The sequence below is a fragment of the Desmodus rotundus genome, chromosome 8 (assembly GCF_022682495.2).
Source record: "Desmodus rotundus isolate HL8 chromosome 8, HLdesRot8A.1, whole genome shotgun sequence".
Lineage (NCBI taxonomy): Eukaryota > Metazoa > Chordata > Mammalia > Chiroptera > Phyllostomidae > Desmodus > Desmodus rotundus.
Window position 1 is genome coordinate 130,401,758 of NC_071394.1, and position 16,630 is coordinate 130,418,387.

General features: G+C 49.0%; 3 protein-coding genes across 13 annotated transcripts in view; 1 reads left to right on the top strand and 2 right to left on the bottom strand.

Annotated features, from left to right (window-relative positions):
- The first annotated feature begins 17 nt into the window (after positions 1–17).
- On the top strand, positions 18–4,381 carry NDUFAF3 (NADH:ubiquinone oxidoreductase complex assembly factor 3). Of its 2 annotated transcripts, XR_011651503.1 has the most exons (6): positions 18–542; positions 646–838; positions 981–1,047; positions 1,158–1,258; positions 1,338–1,682; positions 2,260–4,381. XR_011651503.1 is itself a non-coding variant. In XM_024566090.4 (5 exons), the coding sequence occupies exons 1-5, from the start codon at positions 466–468 to the stop codon at positions 1,452–1,454; spliced, it is 555 nt and encodes a 184-aa protein (XP_024421858.1). In that variant the 5' UTR covers positions 18–465; the 3' UTR covers positions 1,455–4,381. The 2 variants fall into 2 exon arrangements, 1 of the variants encoding a protein (XP_024421858.1); XM_024566090.4 differs by having other exon boundaries at positions 1,338–4,381.
- Positions 2,179–7,084, bottom strand: IMPDH2 (inosine monophosphate dehydrogenase 2). 2 transcript variants are annotated; one of them, XM_024566087.3, is made up of 15 exons: positions 6,818–7,084; positions 6,326–6,374; positions 6,017–6,118; positions 5,854–5,928; positions 5,330–5,536; positions 4,731–4,818; positions 4,459–4,658; positions 4,290–4,380; positions 4,097–4,192; positions 3,784–3,855; positions 2,980–3,123; positions 2,750–2,894; positions 2,518–2,661; positions 2,354–2,437; positions 2,179–2,253 (listed from the first exon to the last, which is right to left on the bottom strand). In XM_024566087.3, exons 1-15 carry the CDS (start codon positions 6,913–6,915, stop codon positions 2,232–2,234), a joined length of 1,617 nt encoding a protein of 538 aa, XP_024421855.3. In that variant the 5' UTR covers positions 6,916–7,084; the 3' UTR covers positions 2,179–2,231. The 2 variants fall into 2 exon arrangements, with proteins under 2 accessions (XP_024421855.3, XP_024421857.3); XM_024566089.3 differs by lacking the exon at positions 3,784–3,855.
- Positions 7,085–7,204: 120 nt separating this feature from the next.
- QRICH1 (glutamine rich 1) overlaps positions 7,205–16,630 on the bottom strand; it is a 37,545-nt gene continuing 28,119 nt past the window's right edge. For all 9 annotated transcript variants that reach the window (XM_053929586.2, XM_053929592.2, XM_053929587.2 and 6 more), the window contains 5 exons: positions 15,651–15,765; positions 10,422–10,530; positions 9,918–10,069; positions 9,495–9,585; positions 7,205–8,147 (listed from right to left, as the gene is read on the bottom strand). In XM_053929586.2, the coding sequence (XP_053785561.1) occupies positions 7,955–8,147; positions 9,495–9,585; positions 9,918–10,069; positions 10,422–10,530; positions 15,651–15,765 (660 nt within the window). In that variant the 3' untranslated portion in view covers positions 7,205–7,954. The remainder of the gene's footprint in view (positions 8,148–9,494; positions 9,586–9,917; positions 10,070–10,421; positions 10,531–15,650; positions 15,766–16,630) is intronic.

The window sequence follows — 16,630 nt, forward strand, 5'->3', positions numbered from 1 at the left end:
TGGGAGAGCGGGGAAACCTGAGCCGCCTGCCCCGCCCTCGCAACCTGACGCCCCAAAACTGGGGTTAGGTGCTTGGAGGCTGGCCCCAGGCCCTCGCCTGGTGTGCGGGAGACGGCCAGGTGCGCGCAGCCCGGCCCCAAGCCCGGGAGACCTTCATAATGGCTGAGAGTCGGGGGCCAGGCCGTGAGTGGGACCCAGGCAATGTCCTGAGGCCGGCCCCGCCACCAGGTGTCTGGCTCCCCCAGGACCGTCTGCGGGGACCCGGGGAGGGGCGGGCCGCAGGTGCAGACATCGGAGCCTTTCTGGGGGACGCAACCTCCCTGGGACAGATGGCACTAGCCGGCTCCCTAGTTCTCCCGCGCTGGGCCGGCCGAGTTGCGCAGCGCCCTCCGGGACGCAGGGGGCGCTGTATCCGCGCTGGGTTGGGCACCCTACCACCCCGCTGACCCTGCGAACCGGTTTGCCATGGCCGTCGCCTTCCTGCTACGGGGCCTGTACCGAGCGCGACCCGAACTCCGCCTTCCGCCCGCGGAGCTGCTGTGGTGAGTCCAGTCCCAGGGTCCCAGCCCGTCCCGCAGCCCACCCTGCCAACCGCTGCGGCTCCGCACTCCCCGTCCCCCAGACCCTGACCGTGCCCTTCCGTAGGGCGCCACGGCGTGGGCACCGCCTCACGCCGTCCGACGACGAGCTATATCAGCGGACACACATCTCTCTGCTGCAACGCGAGGCCCCGCACACCATGTACATCGACAGCTACAGCAGCCGCGGCTTCATGGTCAATGGAAACCGCGTGTTTGGGCCCTGCGCGCTGCTCCCGCGCTCGGTGCTGCAGTGGAATGTGAGCCCTCCCCTTCGGAGAGGAAGCGGAGGGCTAGAGCTCCGGCTTGCCCTCGGCTCTTCCGCGGTCCCGCTGCGGAACAGGCCTACTTGGGGAAAGCTGCGTGAGTTTGTTATCTTTAACTTTCCTCCTCCCCTCACAGGTAGGATCCCACCAGGACATCACGGAAGAAAGCTTCTCTCTCTTCTGGATGCTGGAGCCCCGAATAGGTATTGGAGGAGGGAAGGGCTGAGGTCTTTCGAGCACCGCCGCCAAAGCCACCCCACCCCAGCCTGACAGCAGACCTGGCTCTGAACTAGGTGTGCCCATCCTTCCCTAGAGATCGTCGTGGTGGGCACTGGAGACCGGACCGAGCTGCTGCAGCCCCAGATGCTGCGAGCCATGAGGGAGCGCGGCATCGCTGTGGAAGTGCAGGACACGGTCAGTCCCGGGGCTGGGGAACACTGAGGGGAGTCCGGGCCTAGCCCTAGCTCAGCTGATGCTGGCTCTCTCTTTGCAGCCCAACGCTTGTGCCACTTTCAACTTCCTGTGTCATGAAGGCCGGGTGACGGGAGCTGCTCTCATCCCCCCACGTGGAGGGACTGCGCTCACATATGTGTCCCAAGCTGCAGAGTGAAGTGCCAGGAACTGACCTGACCTTCCCAGTGGGGCCCTGGTGCCTTATGCAGAGTGCAGGGGTTCCCTACGCTTTCACTGGCACTTCCTCTGTGGCACTGTAATGCTTGTCCTGTCTGCCCCCAAATTAATAATTTACTCCACTGCTCCTATTTTGTACTAGGTGTGTTGCCAGCCATGGGCTGCTGACTCTGTGAGCTCTTCGTGGGGGTTGTGAGGAAACCACGGGGTCAGTCACTTTTTTGTCTAGACTACATGGCCAGGAGGGGGGCGTCTATACATGCATTCCAAACTGCAGGTCTGGCTCCTTGCTCCCATGCAGATCGGAGGCGATCTCAGTTCTCCAGGAGGTCCTTTAGAAATCCCAGTTAGAGACATGTATGGGGCTCTCAGTCTGGCCCCATGTGGCCTAGCAGAAGGCCCTGTGGATGTCAGTCCAAAGCTCCATGGACTGTCTCCTGACCCCTCCTAAGAAGCCACAGTCTGCTTACAGAATCTGAGATTGCACCCTTCACCCTTGAGAGCCCCAGCTGGTCTGGGCTGGCTTGTGAGCTGCTGCAGGAGGCACTCTGAATCCAGAACTATTGCCCCTTTCAGGCCATGGGACACTTTTGCCTCAGGGCCTGAGGCTTTCCCCGGAAATAAGGGTGTTGTGTTTGTGTGCATCTGTGATGAGGCAGCTGCCAAGCCCCACCTGCCTGTTGACTCAAAAATCAGGCACCACTTTTTTTTTTTCAAACTTTTATTGAAAAAGCATGGGGTTATGCTATATCCCTTTTCAGAAAAGCCTCTTCTCATACCTGTAGGCAGAAGGACCAGCTGTGAGGTGGGGGCAGCAGAACAGAAGCATGGTGGAGACTCCACCCCAGGGCCACGGGTGGGAAGGAGTTGGTGACTTACGAATGGAGGCTGTGGACACCACCTTCCACCTGAGCTGAGGATGTTCTCTTCTCAAACTTGAGCTCCCCAGAATACATCATGGCTCTGCAAAGGGGCAGATGTCAGATGTCGGCAACCGGCTCTGGATCAGCCCCTCTACCCATGTCTAAGCTCCCCAAGCTTACCTGACTTGGGTCAAACTCTTGGCACCAATGTCCTGACAGGAGTGTTGGATGCCAGCAATCAGGTAGGGGACGAATTTATGGATGGACCCTTTGTCCTGCACAGCCCCAGACACACCTTGGGCCACCTTGATTTTGTCTGCTTCACTGCAGAGACAGGCAAAAGACAAGGTCAAAGCACAAATAAGACCATCAGTGAAGAGTTGGCTTAAGTTAATTGATCTTCCTGTCCCACCTGAAATATCGGTTCTGGCTGCTGAGATGCTTGTCCATGGCGTCAAGAGAGCCCATACCACGGTATTTCTTCAGCCGGATCCCATCGGAGAAGAAGTACTCACCAGGGGCTTCAGTGGTAGCAGCCAAGAGGGAGCCCATCATGACTGTGGACAGATGGAGTGCTGGGGACAGGTCCTGAATGGCAATGGGGAAGGAGTCCCACCAGGCTTCCTAGGTGCTGGGCCTCACCTGTGGAGGCCCCAAGGGCCAAGGCTTTGGCGATATGGCCCACGTTTTGGATTCCTCCATCAGCAATGACAGGAACACCAAAGCGCCGTGCATATTCTGACACCTTATACACTGCGGTTGCTTGGGGCCGCCCACAGGCCAGCACTGTTAAGAGGAGGAGGAATAGATAGGTGAGTGGAGTTGGTGGGGACAGGCAAGGGGCCCTGTGATCACAACTCTGCATCCCAGAGCTGTCAGCTACACCTGCACCAGGACTGCGGCCTGGCTGAGGACAAGTCATGTCTGGGACGGCTGCCCCATCTGCCTTGAACAGTACAAACAGCTGTGATGGCCACCACGCAGCCCTGCATGTGCGCGTGCATGTGTGCGGGGCCCAGGGCAGCCTCAGGCACGTGCAGTCAGCAGCCGGGAAAGCCCCACCCAACTGCTATCAGGTGGGGCAGGGGTTACTGTGCAGTTAGTACCCAGAGGCCCACCCCTTCCTTCCTACGTGGTGGGCAGCTCAGGCAAGATCAGGGAAGTGGTCATGTGGAAGGAAAAGTGTGCTCCAGAGTTGGTCCCTGAGCTGTGCCCTACTACAGGAGATGTGGGCAGAGCAGGACCCACCTGGGGAGGGAAGTCCTGCCCTGGAAGCACACCAGGAAGAAGAGGGAGCTGTGCTCTGGAGCAGCCCCCAAAACCATGGTCTGTCAGTCTGCCCTGCCCACCCATCAGCACCACAAACCCCGGGAGCTACAGCTACAGTCAACCAAGCAGCCGGGCAGTGGGCAGCTGGGCCGGGCCAGTGGGCCGGGCTGGACTTACTATAGCAGCCCGTGACAGTAGAAGGGCATTTGGGGCTGTGGGACTTTATGTCTGGAGGGATCTTGGGAGCTGCTAAATAAAACAAACAGACCAGAGTTTAGAGAGGGCGCAGAGCAGGAGCAAGGGGGCCAGGCTAGGCAGGAAGGAGTGGCAAGTGAGGAGTGACGAGAGCTCGTCTTGCTTCTAGCATGTCACCCGTCCAAGGGGCCTGTTTGGCCCTGGGGCTGCCCCTATTGGAGGACTCCTTGTAGTTCCCATGAGAGCACTTGGCTCCAGGGCACGTGGAGCTAAGGGTCCTGGCAAAGCATCTTACCTTCCTGGGTGATGCAGATGGAGCCGCTGCCCATGCCCACCCGCAGGGCATCTACGCCAGCATCGATGAGATTCTTGGCCTGAGCAGCTGTGACCACTGCAATTAAGAACAGAAAAAGGCTCAGGTGAAAGCCTAGGTGGGAGCTCAGCTTCCCTCCTCCAGCCCATGTCCTCTGTGCCCAGTCTGGCCTCACCATTGCCTCCAATGACTTGGAGGCTGGGGTATTTATCTTTGATGTACTTGATCATGTTAATCTGGAAGATGGAGTTTCCCTGGGAAGAGTCCTGGAACAGGGAGGAAGTCCTGTGAGGTGGGTATGGTGGCAGCCCCTACCACCCCACCATGCTTGTACAGCAGCTCACCAAAACAACTACGTCCACACCAGCCTGGGCTAGCAAGTCCAGGCGGTACTTGTCATCTTCATGAGTGCCAATGGCTGCTCCACACAGCAGCTGCTTCTTGGCATCTTTGGAGGCCAGTGGGTAATCCCGGTTCTTCTTCAGGTCTGTTCTGGCAATGATGGCCACCAGCTCATCATCTTCATTTACAATGGGCAACTTTCCTGAGGGCAGAGCAGGACATCATCAGCATGCTGATCTTTGGTTACAGAACCCTTCCCATGTCCACGACTCACCTTTTTTGCTGCGCTGCAGAATTTCATTCGCTTCCTTTAATGTGATGCCTGCAGGGGCTACCACCAAGTCATCTCTCTTTGTCATGATCTAAGAGGGAGGGAAACTGTGAGGAAGGGCCAATCAGGGACCAGATCTCCCAACAAGACCTGCCCTTAACTCAGGAGTGAGTTTCCAAAGACCATCTTCTTCACATACCTGCACCCAAACCACACCCCTCAAGTGAACCCAACAGTCTCTGCAGCAATGTAATGGCAAGCACAAGAATTGAGTTGAAAGGACAATATGGTAAGACACATGGAGTAGCCTGATACATCGTAAGAATAAAAAGGGCCACACCAGACCAATACAAGAGAATTAAAAAAGGAGGCTGAAGTTGGTCCTTAAGCATTTCCTTCACCCTGGGGGTGGCAAAGAACATGTGTGCTGGCAAACATTTGGGCAGATTGAGAACCTCTGGGTGTGTGTGTCTCAGATCAGAAACTTGGTTAGGTATTCATCTTTCCTGGACAGTGGAGACCATCAAAGATGCCACTTAGGCAACAGAAGGCTCCTTGTCTTTAGCCTGGGTGCTGAAACTTTGCTTTACTAGTGTACCTACCTCTTCCAAAAATCGGTCGTGCTCCTCCTCCTTGAGAAAATCAATGTCCCTGGAGGAGATGATGCCCACCAAGCGGCTTCCCATCCGGCCTGTGTCAGTGATGGGGATACCACAGAAGCCATGCCGGGCTTTGGCTTCAAATACATCCCGTACTCGATCCTTGGGGCTGAGAACCACTGGGTCCGTAATGAATCCCTGCTCATATTTCTGGAAGGGATGACAAGAATGGGCTCTTGATCTGAAGATGGGGGCCTGTGCCAACTTCCCCTTTGACAGTGCCACAGGGCCAAATCACACCAACACCTCAAACCGAGAAAGAGTAGACATGAGTGGGAGGCAGGCACTGTTCACCTGGTCCTCTTCTGTTGCCTTAAGACCCAGGGTCCCAGGCTCTTCTGCTCAGGAACTCAATTCCACAGTGGGGAAAAAAGGACCCTTAATTAGGAGCAAAATAACCACCCCACTCCCACTCCACTTCAGTGCAATCCCCGTGAAATCTTGACCATGATCCTTGCCCTTCTGACCTTCACTTTCCGAACTTCGTTGGCCTGAAATTCAGGTGTACAGTTGTGGTGGATGAAGCCAATACCACCTGTAAGCTGTGGAATAAAAGAATAAGATATGATTATATGCCTCTGGGGAAGAGACTAGGCCCTTGCTTCTGCCCTCATGCCCCATGGTATTCACCGCCATTGCTATGGCCATTCCAGCCTCTGTGACTGTGTCCATGGGTGAGGAAACCAGTGGGGTCTTCAGAGTGATCTTTTTGGTCAGAGCAGAGGTCAGGTCCTAAGCATATAAGGCCAGCTAATGTGAGAAAACACTGCACATAACGTGATGCCAGGTACCCCACAAAACAGGTGCCCTGTATGACCTGCATGCTAGTACAATCATTCCATAGAATCCAACCCAAAGTCCACTCTGGTCAGGTACACCAGGGGACAGCAGCACCTTGCCCAATTTAATGCTAAGGACCCATTCACTGGTCATACTCACCACCTGGTCTGCAGTGAAGTCGATGTACCCGGGGAGAATGAGAAAGTCACTACGGGGGTAGGGGAGCAAATTGGGAGTAAGGTTCAGGCTTAGTACATCCGGAGACTCCATTCCCGTAGATCATTTGGTAAAGCATTTTGGCAGAAAGGGCACTGACCTAGCCCATGTGTCACAGGCAAGGCGGAGCACAAGGTGGAGATAGCGACAGGCCCTTTTCTGCCACCTAGCTGTTATTAGCGCCTCTGACACCCTGACAACTCCATGTGCCCAGAGAAAGGAGTTTCCAGCCTGAAATACCACGCACTACCAAAATGCCGCCTCCCCGTTGCCCCGCTTTATCTGTCAAAGTGAGCCCCGGAGATGGCTGGGGAATTTCCGGAACCTGTCCCTCCTGCCCGAGCCCAAGCGGGCTAAACGGAAGCCCCATCAGGCCTCCCAGCCCAGCGCGCCGCCCCTCCTCGCCCAGGTGAGACCGCTAGGCCCTGCGCGCACTTGTAGGTGAGACCATCCCCGCAGTTGAACAGCTGCTGTGCCGTAAGCCCGTCGTCCGGCACATAGGACGTGCCCCCGCTAATCAGGTAGTCGGCCATGGCCAGTGAGGGGAAAGTAGCGAGCCTCGGAGGACCACGCCGTAGAGGACTCTGCCGTAAGAGGCGCGGCAATGAACGTCCGCTGTAATCAGCAGCCTGCCCAGCGCGTCTGACGTCAGGACGCACCGCGTGTGGGCGGGACCGGTGCCCCTGTGGGGCGGGGTTGGAGGAAGCGCGTGCGCAGAGCACACGCTAGCCGCACAGCATTCCCCCTCCCTCAGGACCTTGGCCTGTTGAAGTCCACTGTTCCGCCAGTCTCCCAAATAAAGAGGCGTTGGTCACTAGCATATTGAAAAGACGTGCTTGTCATTCTTAATAAACAACTAGATTAAGAATACATAAGAGAAACAGAGTGGTATCTTTATATGATACACAAGTGTATGTTACAAGTATTCCATCAGGCACAGGAGCCTCAGTTTAAGGCCTCAATGTTAGGCCAAAAAAAAAAAAAAAAAAAAAAAAAAAAAAGCCATGGTAAAGTTTTTACTTTAACATCTAAAATGTCACTTGTCATAAAGGAAGGTGTGATAGAAATTGTCTTTAATAAACCATAATTGAAGTTCTCATTTTCCTTCCATTAAGATGCTAAGTTTATGTCTGAGCATGAAAGAAAAGACCACTCCCCTGTGGTCAGCAGAGTTGGCCAGTCAGAGTGGGAGCCAGCTGGAGACTCCCTGGAGGGTCCATCCATCATTAATTCCATCTTTCTGGAGGAAGGGAATGGGCCACATTTCTCCTAACAGTCCAGCCCTTTCCCCAGGCCCCAGACAAAAAAAAGAAAAAAGTCAGCCAGCAACTTTCTAGGACACCTGGCTCTCAGGAAACCCAGAGCCCCCATGGGCTGAGGAGTCTGCCGCAGCAGATTTATGACGATGCACAGGGGCCAAAGTTTCCTTTAACATTTTAAACAGAAGCTGTCCGAACGGCTTCATAACTATACCAATAAAAAAGGAAAAGAAAAAATGGAGGCCTCTTCTTTAGTGTGAAAGTCTGTCTGTTTTTTCCTGGATGCTCTCCCTTGCACCATGGCTAAGGGATCTCAGTGAATGGTGCTTGCGTTGGCCACTGCAATGGCCTCCTGAATTTCTCGTATCACCAGGATCCGGGTCAGCATCTGTCCCATCTGCTCTCTGCTGATAGGCTGGACGGAGTACCAGATTGGACTGTTGGGGGCCACCACTGGTTCAGGTGTCAGGTAAAAGGTGTCATTCCGGCCTTTCACACTCTGGGGACTGAAGAATGTCAGTAAAATCTGGTTAAAACCATAACCTCAATCCTCCCACCTGAACCTTCCAGACAGATGTGTCTGCAAAAGTTGGGAAGGCAACAGCCCTGGTACTGAATTCCATGCAGTCAACACATACTATCTCAAACACCAAGGATAGGCTGCCTCTCTTCTGCATGTCCCCCACACACTGCCAGTTGATCCCTCTAACCAGCTGCCCAGAGCTCCCAGGGCTCATATGCTTGAGTCCAGGCATATCCCACTTGGAACCACCCTCCGCCCAGAAGGTCTGTCTCCAAGTCTTTGCTCAAGTTGTTTCCTTTAACCAATCCACTGATAATTCTTCAATTCTACCTGAGGGACTGGGGCCCTTACCTGGGCTTACCCCTCAAACCCCTCAATGTGTGCTGCACCTTTCTTAAGTACTTAACACATGCCATCCTCTCAAGATTTATCAAAGGGTTACTGTGTCCTAGCCCTGCATTAGGTGTTGATGTTAGAGAAATGAGGAAGACCCACCAGTCTCCACCTCCTAGAGCTTACAGGTGAGGGGAGAGGCAGACAGTAATTGAACAGTTACACAAATACACACAAAATGACCAACAGCTGCAGGTACAACAGAGGGAAACTCACTGAGGAAATAGGTAGGGAGTATGAAAATGCTTTCCTGACAAAGCTGTGTTTGAGAACACGGAAGGGTAGAAGCTAACTGCCAAATGGGTAGGGGTGGGGTGGCATGAGGATTGCCCAGGAAAAAAAAGTCTGCTGAGGCCTTGAGAAAGGGAAAGCATGTGCCCTTAAGTGGAGAGGAGCCAGCATAAAGAGCAACACGGACATGAGGTTAGCAATGGGGAGTGAAGGAAAGGCCTAACAAGGCCTAATTAGGATACTGCCTTTGCAGAGTAGAAAAAAAACACTGAAGGTTTCGATTTCAGTAACATGGTAAGACCTACAACACAGAAAGATCATTCGGGCACTGCTGTGAAGATGAGAGCCAAACTTCAGGCACAAAGGGGAACGAAAGCCAGGGAAAGGAGCACTGCTAGACTGATGGTGGTAGTGAGCAAAGGTCAAGCTCAAGAAGATGCTCGGTAATGTGATGGAGGCAGCCTCTCTGTACCTGCCTCCCTCCACCTTCATCCCCTCTCCAGGAAAGGGGACCACCAGGGAGCAGGGACCCCTTTTATACCACAGTGCCAGGCACATCATTTTATAATTTGGTAAAAGCAGTGAGATTGTTTATGTACTTTGCTTTTTTTGGAAGGGTGTTTTTATTACTGCCGGGTACTAGAAAATGCCCGTGCACACAGGTACACACGCACACGTTCACCCACTCAGAATAAAGCCTCCTCACCATTTAAAGAGGTAGAAATCGTAGAGCTTGATAGGACATCTCAGTGGATTCTCTGGATTTTCCGTCTGTTCTGCATACATGTCATCTGTAACTATAAAACACACCCTCACCACCACAGACACGGCACCAGGCTGCTTTAGCTCAGGCCCAGATCTCGAACCTTAGGCTTCCAGCCATCCCAACTGAAAAATATTGGAAGGTGACAGGGTGTGAGGCATGGACAGTGACTATGAAAGGAAAAGGGAGGTATGTCTCCCGGGGCATCTCTGCTTCTTGAAGAGTTAGAAGTTTCTGGCTGAGGAGAAAGGAAAGGAGAATTCCCACCCAGCAAATCCCGATCCCACACTCATCACTAGCCCCTCAGGAACAAGGACACAGCAGGACAAACAGCACTGTTTCTGGGCCCCTGCCTGCTCCTCCTACCTTTCTGGCCAGTCTGGTGTATCCCAAGCGCCTTCAGGTACCGAATACTCGTGCTTTTATCTTTAGGGTTGGAGGGGTTCTTCTTCGTCTGCCGCAAGACCTTGGAGAAGGCCAGCTTCATGTGCTGGTCCACTGTCTTCAATAGGAAGTACCTGCACCGCAAGTGAAGGCAAGGCAAAGGGAGGGGTGCCAGGAGGAGACCACGATTTACCCTCTGCCGTCAGTGCTCTAGAGGAGCCAATGCCCACACTCCCAGGATAGGAGCAGGCCCACACCCAAACACTAGTGGAGAAGCCACATCAAGACTGATGGCAGGCTCGGGCAAGGCTGTCTGCTTTACAGGTCACCAAGTAAAATGCAGCCACCTGGGGCTGAGGGCTTTCAGTAGCCTCCAAACTCTCAAATATGCGTCAAAGGAATTCAGAAGTCTGACTGGATAGTTTCCACCCTCTTCACTGGGCAGATGCCAGCAGTGGCTAAGCATGGAGCCTCTAGAACACTTACTTGGTATTAAAGAACATGAGGGTGGTCAGCAGGGTGGAAGGGGAGTGAGCCCCGAGCTGCTTGCACTCCCACAGCATCTCCTCAGTCACGTGGCTGGGCAGGACATAGCCTAGGAGGAATAGAGTACTGCTACAACAAGAGGATGGCAGGCGTTCCCTCGAAGGTGCAGGACGGGAGGTTTGAGGCACAAGCAGGACCGCACGGGACTACAGGGTTTACCCAGAGAACAATTCCAGGTATGGCAGAAGCACCTGGAAAGCTTGTTGCAACACAAAAGGCTGGGTCCCAACACAAATTTCTGGGGTGGGACATAATGTACACTTCTAATGAGTTACCTAAGCCCATACTTGGAGAACCAATGCCTTACATACTGCTCTTACCTGATGTCAGTTCTTCCTTTAATCCAAGGTTAACATGGGGCAAAAGGGTATAGGCCTCAGGGAGAGTGAAACACCCAAAGTTATAATCCAAACTCAGCCTACTTCTTTGGAAAGAGGAAACAGAGCTCTCATCACATTTTCAAAGGTGTCCAGGGCCCAAAGAACTAACTGGTTTGCATGCTCATTTGCCCTTGTTAAATCTTCTGTCACGTCTTCCATCTCTAGCAAGCAAACCCATTCTCATCCCTTTGGGGTAAAGGGGAGACTGCCACTCTGAACTATTACAGCTGTCCCCCACTGGGCAGGTAGGTTTCCTGTAAGCCCCTGGTCCATGAGCGAACTGAGAGCTGGGCAGGGACAAAGGCAGGTCGTTGGATCACCAAACCCCCCTCATGTGCTCATTCAACAGTCAACAGGCAAATGTTTGTACACCAGGCCCTCAGGGCCTGGTGCGCCAGCAGCTGTGGACACCAGCACTCCTGCAGGAGTCTCGGAATTCTCCAGGCAGGCAGTGACAGTGCCTCTTTTTGAAGCAGAAAGTCCAATACATTCCTCTCCTCTGTTCTTGCCAAAGCTGGCTCGGACTCCAATAGTGCATTTCCATCTCTCTAGGACCGCTCTGCCTCTACTCTTATATTTGTGGTCCAGTGACAATGAGATAAGCTTTCCTGCTCTTAGCCACGTCTGCAGGAAGTGAGTGGCAGAATACAGCCTTCCTCAGGGAAGGCGGGGCCTAGGAGTGGTCCAAGGCATACCATGGCATGCCCTATTTTCTCTGGATTCACTCTGCCACCTGGTGTCACTTCTGGTAGCTTTAATCACTGCTTCTTCCTTTTTTAAAAATTGTCACCGGAGGACATTTTTTTCATTGCTTTTAGAGACAGGAAGGGAGAGGAAGAAATGTCGATTGGTTGTCTTCTGTATGCACCCAGACAAGGAATCACATGTGCCCCGAGAATAGGAAGAAAACCGCAACCTTTTGGTTACAGGCAGCATTCCAACAGACTGAGCCACACTGGCCGGGGCTTTAATCACTTCTAAACACCACAAACTTAATGCATGAAAACTAAAACTCCTGGCATGTGAGAAGGGTGATACATATACAGATATCATGTAAAAGCCTTGTAGTTCTGTTCTGACTACAAGTATCAAAATGACCTATTTTGTTTTTTATATTTTCGGTCCTGCCCACTTTTAAGGCCTAGAAACAATGACCAATTCAGGAGAAAGGAGCACACCTAGCATCCAGAATTTGGGTTTCATACTGAAATACCATTTACCACTTAAAAAAACAGGCTCCATGGAGAATGGACTAATTCCGCAACGGGACAAAAATGCCCAAGATGAGCCTGAAACATTTTGAATACCAGAATTCAAAAAAGGGTTGTGTCAAAAGAACTTAAGGACCAACTTAAAGAAGCTCCAAATGACCACAGATGGGACAATTTGAGCATCAGTAAACTAAACTAAACTTAAAAAAACAAACAAAAAACCCCGCAATATATGAAATCACATTAAATATGTTTAAATTTATTAGCTCACAATGACTGCTAAAGATAAAAAACAAACCCACCTAGCTAATTGGTCACCACCAGGGGAAGGTGGTGAAACCAGTCACACCTGAGACTGTGAAAGCTGCTAAACACAGAAGCAGAAGTGAGCCCTTCCCCTCCATTTTCTATACAATTTGTACTGCCAGGAATTCAAAGGGTTGACAAGGAAAAGTTTGTTTTTCAGCTAATAACGAAGAAGTAGTAACATTAAGTACCACCTTTTACAACTAATAAATTAATGGATCCAGACATTACAGGCATCTGATGAAAATAAATAACCCAAGTATTATGTAACCTTGCCAAAAAGAAAACACACACACACCCACCTCCACCCCACCCCCAATATTTTGAGTCTTTATATGTAACTCCCAATTAACTGTAAACACAGAGGACAGAAGAGTATGTCAAACTATACCATGGGGATATAATCACCAAAATGTAGACGCTGACAATGTAAAAAGCTAGTTTCTTCCATAAATAAATTGCAATAAAAAAAACGAGGAAATTAAAGATTGAAACAAAACATTACAAGGTTTGCCAGCAATTTCACGTGTGGAATTGACACCTTGACCCAAACAAAATTATGACATTTATGAGACAATTAGAAATTCAGAGGATAGAGATTTTGATGACATTATGTAATTATCTTTTAAAAAACTTTATAGTAGCATTGCGGTATGTCAATAATACATATTAAAACATCTATGAGTAAAGAAAGCGTCTGGGATTTACTATAACACAGGAGGGGGAATAAATGGTGCATATATGAAATGAGATTTGCCACGAATAAATAGCAGATATGTGGGAGTGTCATTTATTTTTTCTTTCATATGTGCTTAAAATACCACAATAAAAAGTTTTAAAAAGCATACTCTGCATACCTACACTTAGCTTGAAACTTTGCAAACCATGAAGCAAGGCTAATTAACTCACTCACTCAGGTCTCCATTTTAGAAACAGCCCCTCAGAGAGGGAGACGCCTCCCTTCCAGTGCCCTTAACATTTCCCATTCCCTTGTCTTCGAAGCACTCCCCTAACCATAAATTATTCTGACTATTAATTTGATTATTTGCTGTCTCTCTCTGTTAGACTGTAAGCTCATTATCTATACATCTGGAATACTACCTGCCATAAAGTAGGCACTCAAAAATACTTAACCAATAATTTTCTTGAGGCAGGGACATTTAAGTAACAAACTATGAGTGGTGATAGATGTTAACGAAACTGTTTTCAATGTAAACACAAAGGAGTGTGATTGCTGGATCATAGGTTAAGAAAATGTGTACTTTTGTACAAAAATGCCAAATTGTCTTTGCATTCCCACTAGCAATGAATGAGGGTTATTGTTGCCCTCTATCCAGCATTTGATGATGCCAGTTTTGGATTTCAGCCATTCTAACAGTTGTATGTGGTATCGTATTATTTAAATTTGCAATTTCCTGATGACATAAAATAAGCATCTTTTCATATATTTCTCTTCTACCTGTGTATCTTTAGTGAGACACCTGTCCATCTTTTGCCCATTTATTAACCAGTCTGTTTGATTTCTTACTGTTGAGTGTTAAAGAGTTCTTTGTATATTTTGGACACCAGTCCTTCATCAGATACATGTTTTACAAAGATTTTTCTCCAGTTTGAGGCTCATTTTTTGATTTTCTTAACTGTGTCTTTCACAGCGCAGAAGTTTTTCATTTTAATGACGTCCAACTTACCAATTTTTTTTCATACACCACAGTGCTTTTGGTGTTGTATATAAAAAGTAATGGCCAAACCCAAGGTCACCTAGATTTTCTCCTATGTTACCTGTAGGAGGACTTTTATAATTTTGCATTTTACATTTAGGTCAGTGATTCATCTTGAGTTAGTTTTGTGAAGGGTGTAAGGTCTGTGTCTAGATTCATTTGTTTGCACGTGGACGTCTAGTTGTTCCAGCACCATTTGTTGAAAATGTCCTTTCTTCCTTGAACTCCCTTTGCTCCTTTGTCAAAGGTAAGTTGGTTATATTTTTGTGGCTCTATTTCTGGGCTTTCTATTCTGTTCCATTGATCTATCTGCCTCTTCTTTCACCAAAAACCTGCACACACTGTTTATAGCAGCTTTATTCATAATTGCCAAAACTTCGAAGTTCTTCAATAGGTGAATGGATAAACAAATTGTGGTACAACCATACAATGGAATATTATCAGCAATAAAAATAAATGAGCTATCAAGCCACTAAAAGACATGCAGGAACATTAATGCATATTGCTAAGTGAAAAAAAACAATTTGAAAAGGCCACATACTAAATTCCAACTATGTGACATTGTGGGAAAGTCAAAAACTATGGAGACAGTAAAAGGAGTGCAGTGGTTGCCAGGGATTCAGGGGGAGGGAGAAAGGGATGACAGGTAGAACACACGGATTTTAGGGCAGTGAAGTTTCTATATGATATGGTAATTGTTAATACATGCCATTATACATTTGTCAAAACCCATAAATGTACAACGTAAGGAGTGAACCCTAATGTAAACCATAGGTTTTTAATTAATAATGTACCAACACTGATTTATCAATTATAGTAAGTATACTACACTAATACAAGAAAATAATAGGGAAACACTGGGGGAGGTATATGGGAATTTCTGTACCTCTTGCTGTATTTCTCTGTAAACCTGAAATTGCTCTAAAAAATAAAGTTTATTAAAAAATAAACACCTCAGACATTCTACCACAAAACTCATGTTTTTTCAAACATAGTACTCTGCGCAGGAAGTTACCTACAGATAAAGCAAACATTACATTCTCTACAGGGTGGGGCAAAAATAGGTTTACAATTGTGAGTACACAAAACAGTTTATTCTTATATTATTATTTAGTAATTATTCAATTATTTTAAATAGGAACAACTGTAAACCTACTTTTGCTCCACCCTATATATGTAAAACATTTGTTCAAACACATTAAAAAAAACTCCAATATGTAACATGAGTTACTATTTAACCTACAGATTAAATAGTTAATTCTTAGCTTTTGAAATGACTCTAATTTTAATCAATAAATTTAAATAGGAAAAGAAAAGAGTAATAACTACCCCACGCTCTGAATGCCCATGTTCTGGCCACACCGGGACCATCTGGGTCCTGTGTCTAGTGAGCAAGGCCCCTTCCATATCAGAGCAAGCAGCACAGAGGTTGGTGCTGGTGCCTGGGATTTACAGCATCCTCACCCACATGCTGTATCACAGCCAGCCACACAGGCTGCCAATCCTTTTTAAACCCAGGTGGCAAAGACATCCAAGGACTAGGAAGACTCTTACCAAGTGGAGTGACTCGGGGCTGAACGTCTTTCAGAACTTCATGTAGCCACTCCGTGAATCGAACGTAATAAAGATCGGAGAAAATGTCATCAACCCGTCCATTTTCAAAAAGATACTAAAAGAAAAACAATCAGCCGAAATTGTTGGTGATCTCCTGAGTAAGACTTTCAGGGGAAATAAACATTTTTCTACCAGTTCTATCACCTTTGCTAACCCATTCGGCCCTTACTAACCCTGTATGCCAGGTCAAAGCCATCCAGCACTTCAGTGACACTTCCACAGTACAGAGCAGATCATATGAACAAACTCTCACAACACTCTTAAGAGTTGGGTCAGTGGGCCAGATTTTGTGATGCTACTTCATCCAGTCAAAACGAAAAACCAACCAACCGTGGCTCTGAGACAAGTGGTGCAAGTCCTCTAACTCTGGGGGCTCAGTTCCCATCTGTAAACGAAGATGACTGTGCCTGTTTTCTAGGATTGGGGAGCACATGGAATGACAGCATGTAAACAACTCACTTGGTGCCCAAAGTGACTGGGAAGAAAGAGGAACAAACTGGGAGGCAAACTTTCTCAAGACCAGGCAATAAGGGACTGCCAACCAGCATGTGCAAAATTTTTTCCCGTCTTACTGTGGGATTTTTCTTTTCTTTCTTTTTTTAATGTTGTTTTTTTTAAAAAAAGATTTTATTCATTTATTTAAGAGAGGGGAAGGGAGGGAGAGAGAGGGAGAGAAATATCAATGTGTGGTTGTAATTCTCACGTGCCCCCCCATTGGGGGCCTGGCCTGCAACCCAGGCATGTGCCCTAGGACCAGGAATCAAACCAGCAACCCCTTGATTTGCAGGCCAGCGTTCAATCCACTGAGCCACACCACTGTGGCTCTTGTGAAACATACTGTGGGATGTTTCACAAGAACATCCACAAACTAAGAATGAATTCCACTGTGATGCTTTACCTTAGATGTCCTGAACACCTAA

What these genes read in the sequence shown, in the direction of transcription:
- NDUFAF3 (XM_024566090.4), top strand. Translation starts at nt 466, where the DNA reads ATGGCCGTCGCCTTCCTGCTACGGGGCCTGTACCGAGCGCGACCCGAA. An exon ending in GATGCTGGAGCCCCGAATAG is followed by an intron (nt 1,048 to 1,157) that starts GTATTGGAGGAG and finishes ATCCTTCCCTAG; the next exon opens with AGATCGTCGTGGTGGGCACT. An exon ending in CTGTGGAAGTGCAGGACACG is followed by an intron (nt 1,259 to 1,337) that starts GTCAGTCCCGGG and finishes CTCTCTTTGCAG; the next exon opens with CCCAACGCTTGTGCCACTTT.
- IMPDH2 (XM_024566087.3), bottom strand. Translation starts at nt 6,915, where the DNA reads ATGGCCGACTACCTGATTAGCGGGGGCACGTCCTATGTGCCGGACGAC. An exon ending in TCTGCAGCGCAGCAAAAAAG is followed by an intron (nt 4,659 to 4,730) that starts GTGAGTCGTGGA and finishes CTCTGCCCTCAG; the next exon opens with GAAAGTTGCCCATTGTAAAT. An exon ending in CATCTGCATCACCCAGGAAG is followed by an intron (nt 3,856 to 4,096) that starts GTAAGATGCTTT and finishes TGTTTTATTTAG; the next exon opens with CAGCTCCCAAGATCCCTCCA.